This window comes from Elaeis guineensis, chromosome 3 (genome assembly GCF_000442705.2).
Source record: "Elaeis guineensis isolate ETL-2024a chromosome 3, EG11, whole genome shotgun sequence".
NCBI classification, from domain to species: Eukaryota; Viridiplantae; Streptophyta; class Magnoliopsida; order Arecales; family Arecaceae; genus Elaeis; species Elaeis guineensis.
This window is the reverse complement of record NC_025995.2, coordinates 41909991-41915122: the sequence shown is the minus strand read 5'-3', so window position 1 is coordinate 41915122 and position 5132 is coordinate 41909991. Positions and strand designations below refer to the sequence as shown.

The window sequence follows — 5132 nt, the reverse complement described above, 5'->3', positions numbered from 1 at the left end:
AATTCCTCCTTCCAAAGACGTAAAATATTACTCGCCATGCCAATTCCAAGTAAGATGATCCCGCCATCTTAGCCATAAGAAAGAATGAAATGAGTGGCAAAAAGATAGCCTCTTCCAACCCAACAAGGCACCAACTTCGATCCTTTTCCTTATAACCTCCCTCCAACAGTCCTGTTGTCACCCTCTCCCTAAATCCCAACAATCCTCTTTTACATTTGCTTTGTTGGTTGACTTGTTTTCATTTCTCTAGTTTTAGGGAGTGTTTAGCTAAGGTTTCCTCAACTAACCTCTCTCCTTGCACACATTTGTTTCCTTCTCTTCCACCTCTACTTCTTGGCAGTCATGGGAAGTTCATGCCTGAACTCGTCTCGCACAATACTTGAGAGACCCACTAGTTTCTCGTTCGATAAGCAACGCAGGCCTTGTCCTACAAGTGGCTTCTCATTGTTAATGAGAAAGAAGTATATCAACATAGTCCGTTGCCAAGGCAATGGAAACGTGAGAAACCCAAACGGATATCCTCCCACTGTAACCGAAAGGCCTGCTGCTGCAACAGTCACAGGGGATCATATGGTTTTCTCATCAAATGCAAAGATCCGCAAGGATGTTGACATGATGGATTTGACGTCTTACAAGGAACCAACAGGGCTTGGTACCAGTGACACATACCTCAGCGAAGGTATTGGGATTGTTAGATTTCTCAGGGGAAAGGAGTTTCTTATTACTGGTGCAACAGGCTTCCTGGGGAAAGGTGATAAATTTTGCAGTCTTCTCATCAATATCTTGAGATCTAGTTCAAAGGTTTAGTGCCATAGTTTATTCTTCTTTTGGTTTATAGTTCTCATAGAGAAGATTTTAAGGACCAACCCAGATGTCGGTAAGATCTATGTTCTTATCAAGGCTAAGGACAAGGAAGCTGCAATGGAGAGATTGAAGTGTGAAGTATGTGAATCTTGATTCCAATATCTAAGATACTCCTCTGCTGTTCTCTGTCTGTTTTTTTTTTTTTTTCTTGGGTAAAATCTATGCTATTCTATTTATTTTCCCCATAAAATAACTGGATTCTTGCCATATATTTATGTTCTGCTCAGATAGTAAATATGGAACTCTTCAGATGCTTGAAAGAAATCCATGGAAGTAACTACCAGGCTTTCATGTTAAGAAAGCTTATTCCAGTGGTAGGGAATGTCAGGGAAGCTAATCTTGGACTCGAGGCTGGGGTAGCCGACGAGATTTCAGAAGAAGTGGATGTTATTATTAACTCAGCGGCAAATACCACTTTTGATGAGAGGTTTTTCTTCTACTAAGAGAATCATTTGTTAATGTTATTTCATGCTGAGTTATAAGAGAGTGGCATTTTACAGGTATGATGTTGCGCTGGACATAAACACCATAGGACCATGCAGGATTATGAATTTTGCAAAGAGGTTTAGGAGACTCAAGCTCTTCTTGCATGTATCAACAGGTTAAAAGTCGTAGATTTAGGCAAAAACCATCTATTTTCCAATGTTTTTTTTTTTCTTCCTTTTGTTGAATTTACTCTTTTCGAAGAAGCTTATTCACAAGTCAATTCTCTCTTCTTCCATATTCGCTCAATAGCTTATGTGAATGGGCAAAGACAAGGTAGGATTCTGGAGAAGCCCTTTTTTATAGGAGACACCATAGCAAGGGAGACATGTTCTTTGGAATTTTCTGCAAAAAACACACCACTATTGGATATTGAAACTGAGATTAAGCTAGCTTTTGATTCTAAGAAGACTTCTCGTGATTCTTCTATGATTCAAGAGATGAAAGACTTGGGTTTAGAGAGGTACCTTTTTGTTCACTCCTCAAATTACTTGTTCTAATATGTATCTCTATGCAAACAAATGTGTTTATAAATTGTTTTTCAAGTCTTAAACACCAAATTAGAATTCACTCAATAGGGCAAAGATTCATGGATGGCAAGATACCTATGTTTTCACAAAGGCCATGGGTGAAATGGTGATAAATTGCATGCGAGGAGACATACCAGTGGTCACCATTAGACCTAGTGTCATCGAAAGCACCTGTAAAGAACCCTTCCCTGGATGGATGGAAGGAAATAGGTAATTTTAAATTTCTTCTCGTTGTGTTTTTTATTTTCACAATTTTAGCAGTACATATACTATTTAACTAGTTAAATCTTAAGCTTGATCATATTATCTTATCCTTTCTTTCGGAAACCTTAGGATGATGGATCCAATAGTTCTATATTATGGTAAAGGCCAGCTTACTGGATTTCTTGCTGATCCTAATGGAGTACTTGATGTTGTAAGTAATGTTTTGGTTAATCAATTCAGATACTTCTGCTTATATATATATATATATATATATATATATATATATATATATATATATATAAGCAAGAACTTCAGATCTAGCATAGGTATTTTACCTAGATCCTCTTACAGATGTTGAATTTATGCAAATGGTTTTTTGTTTAGGTCCCAGTTGACATGGTTGTGAATGCAACCTTGGCAGCCATGGCAAAGCATGGGTCAAGTAGGGAGCCAGGCATGCACATCTACCAAATTGCTTCTTCTGTTATTAACCCGCTAGTGTTCAAAGACTTGTCTAGGCTTCTCTTTGAACATTTTAAGTCTTTTCCTTGCATGGACCCTAAAGGGAGACCAATTATAGTCCATCCAATGAACCTCTTCAGTGACATGAATGAATTCTCCTCCTATGTTTGGACGGATGCTTCTCAAAGGAGTCGAAAGTTAGCTGCTGCTACGTCACATGAAAAACTATCTAAAAGATTGCAGAACATATGCATGAAATCAGTGGAGCAAGCCAAGTATCTAGCTAACATATATGAGCCATATACTTTCTATGGTGGAAGGTGAGAGTTCCTTTGTTCTTTTAATATAACTTCAACAGTCAGGGACTATACCTATGATGGGATATTTTTACTATCATTCCAGGTTTGATAACGCAAATACTCAAAAGTTAATGGAAGAGATGTCTGAAGAAGAGAGGACAAGCTTTGATTTTAATGTGGGAAGCATCAGTTGGAAGGATTACATCTCTAATGTTCATATTCCCGGATTAAGAAGGCATGTTATGAAGGGCAGAGGCATGTGTACAAAATCCCAACTTGTGGGCACAACACTATGAAGAAATGTAGATATTCACCATTTAAAGATGTCTGAACTTGCAAAACCAAGGCAATAAGCAGGATAATCACAGCACATTGTTGAAAGATTTTATAAAGTTTACAACGGTGGTTCTTCAAATTAAGGTTCCACTTATTCTATTATTGCACTATTTATTTGGATTAAGAATGTGGCAAATATTGTTAATTAATAGCTGAATTTCCTTTGTCATTGATTTTATGCGTTCAAGCATATAAATTGCTGCCACTACGATGAAGTGGGCATGCTTCCTGTCTTAAAATGTGAACATTGTCATCAAATTAGATAGAAGAGGTTTGAGCCATCTCCTCTCTAAAGTTCACCAGAAATACAAAAAAAAATCAGAGGAAAGTGCAACCACATATCCCTTTTTAATGTCATATTAAAATCCATTAATTATCCTTTAATTATTTGTCATCTTACAGAAAGTCTTTTGTGAGCTTTCTCCTTTCTCATCTTAATTCTTGTAATTGAAAGAATTATATGATGGGATTTTTAAAGCATTGAATATATTAGAACTTTTGGTGGGACATGTTTTTCCTATATACCCAATAATAATTTAGAATTATTATAATTCATTTATGGTTGTTGAGATATTGCATCAACATGATTAGAACTATGACTTTGGAAAGTTATTCGATGTTCATTTGAATTTCATCCTAGGAAAATTATGTGTTAATTAGCAAATTTAAAAATCAATCATGTAATGGTCGACCCACTTATGGTTGCATCAGGTAATGACAGGTCAAGATTATAAATCAAAAACATGGTACATTTAAATCATATGTAGATTGTATATTTTTAAAGTTGGTTAGGTCATATTCAATTCTTTCTTGAATTGAAACAAAGCAAAACTAGGTTTGACTTTGAGATTTCTAGTTAGATCTAACTAGTTTACTTTTTTGAAAGTTGTACCAGAGCTAATGTCTCAGAGGTAGAATTAATGATGCATTAGAGTTTCATATGAAAGTGATTATGAGGGTGATTACATATTAGTCAAGTGCTTAATGGGCTTTAACAATTTTGCTTATTATTTTCCTTTAGCCTATTAATGATGTGCTTCAACAATCATCCATTTCTCTCCCCATTTTTATCATCAATCAAAAAGACATTGAACAAAAAGTCCCACAGCATATAAAAATGGTTTCTTTTCGTTGCATAAATATGCATCCTTACATGAGTATCAAGCAAAATGAATGTGCTATGTACACAAAAAGATGTTTATTACAGTACACCTAGATACAATCATGAAGACATATCAGTAAGATATAACATAATAAGATAAAATAAAGTGAGCCACCTAAGGATACCAATAGACCCTAAACCTAATCCTCATTTTAAGAAAGATCTATGGGCAAAGGGGAGCATGCTCTGGAAGATGAGGCTCCACCTCTCCTACTGTGGATCCTGCTGAAGGTCCGGTAGCACGGATAAGAAAGCATACATCTGACCTAGTATAGGTCCTAAAAGGTGGTTTGGGGGTAAGCTGGGATGGCTAGGAAAGTTGAGCATGGTGGATCGGCTAGCTATTTGGAAGATGAGGCTCCACCTCTCCTACTATGGATCCTACTAGAGAGTTCGGTAACATGGATAGGAAAGCAGACATCTGACCTAGTATAGATCCTAAAAGGTGGTTTGGGGGTAAGCTATGATGGCTAGGAAGGCTGAGCATGGTGGATCGGCTGGCTCTCTGAGACGAAGATCTGGCAAGTGAAGTGGGACTATCATGACAATTAGCAATTGTTGTGGTAGCACTGACGGCAATACTCTCAAACTGGTCAACCAAATGCACCATCAAACTTAGGAAAGAGATGATCCTTGAATGCCGAGAGGCTCCAAGCTCCTTGACCTTAGCCTGAATTTATGTCGCTCCTGTTAGATTCGTGCCTTAGAAGCCAATTGTTGGCTGACATAATTTGTAATTCCAGAGCTTAATCTTATACTTATAATATTTTTATCAATAAAAATTTTTTTTAT

The 5132-nt window shown here is 36.8% G+C and overlaps 1 protein-coding gene across 1 annotated transcript; it reads left to right on the top strand.

Annotated features, from left to right (window-relative positions):
- Positions 1-342: 342 nt before the first annotated feature.
- LOC105035744 (fatty acyl-CoA reductase 2, chloroplastic-like) lies at positions 343-3138 on the top strand. Its single transcript, XM_073253361.1, has 9 exons — positions 343-751; positions 839-942; positions 1092-1291; positions 1365-1465; positions 1600-1810; positions 1926-2087; positions 2211-2292; positions 2466-2863; positions 2946-3138. The coding sequence occupies exons 1-9, from the start codon at positions 343-345 to the stop codon at positions 3136-3138; spliced, it is 1860 nt and encodes a 619-aa protein (XP_073109462.1).
- Positions 3139-5132: the final 1994 nt, after the last annotated feature.

Bases quoted from the DNA above. Each gene is read 5' to 3' on its own strand.
- LOC105035744 (XM_073253361.1), top strand. From the start codon at position 343: ATGGGAAGTTCATGCCTGAACTCGTCTCGCACAATACTTGAGAGACCC. The intron at 752-838 runs GTGATAAATTTT...TTTGGTTTATAG, and splicing joins AACAGGCTTCCTGGGGAAAG to TTCTCATAGAGAAGATTTTA. The intron at 943-1,091 runs GTATGTGAATCT...TGTTCTGCTCAG, and splicing joins TGGAGAGATTGAAGTGTGAA to ATAGTAAATATGGAACTCTT.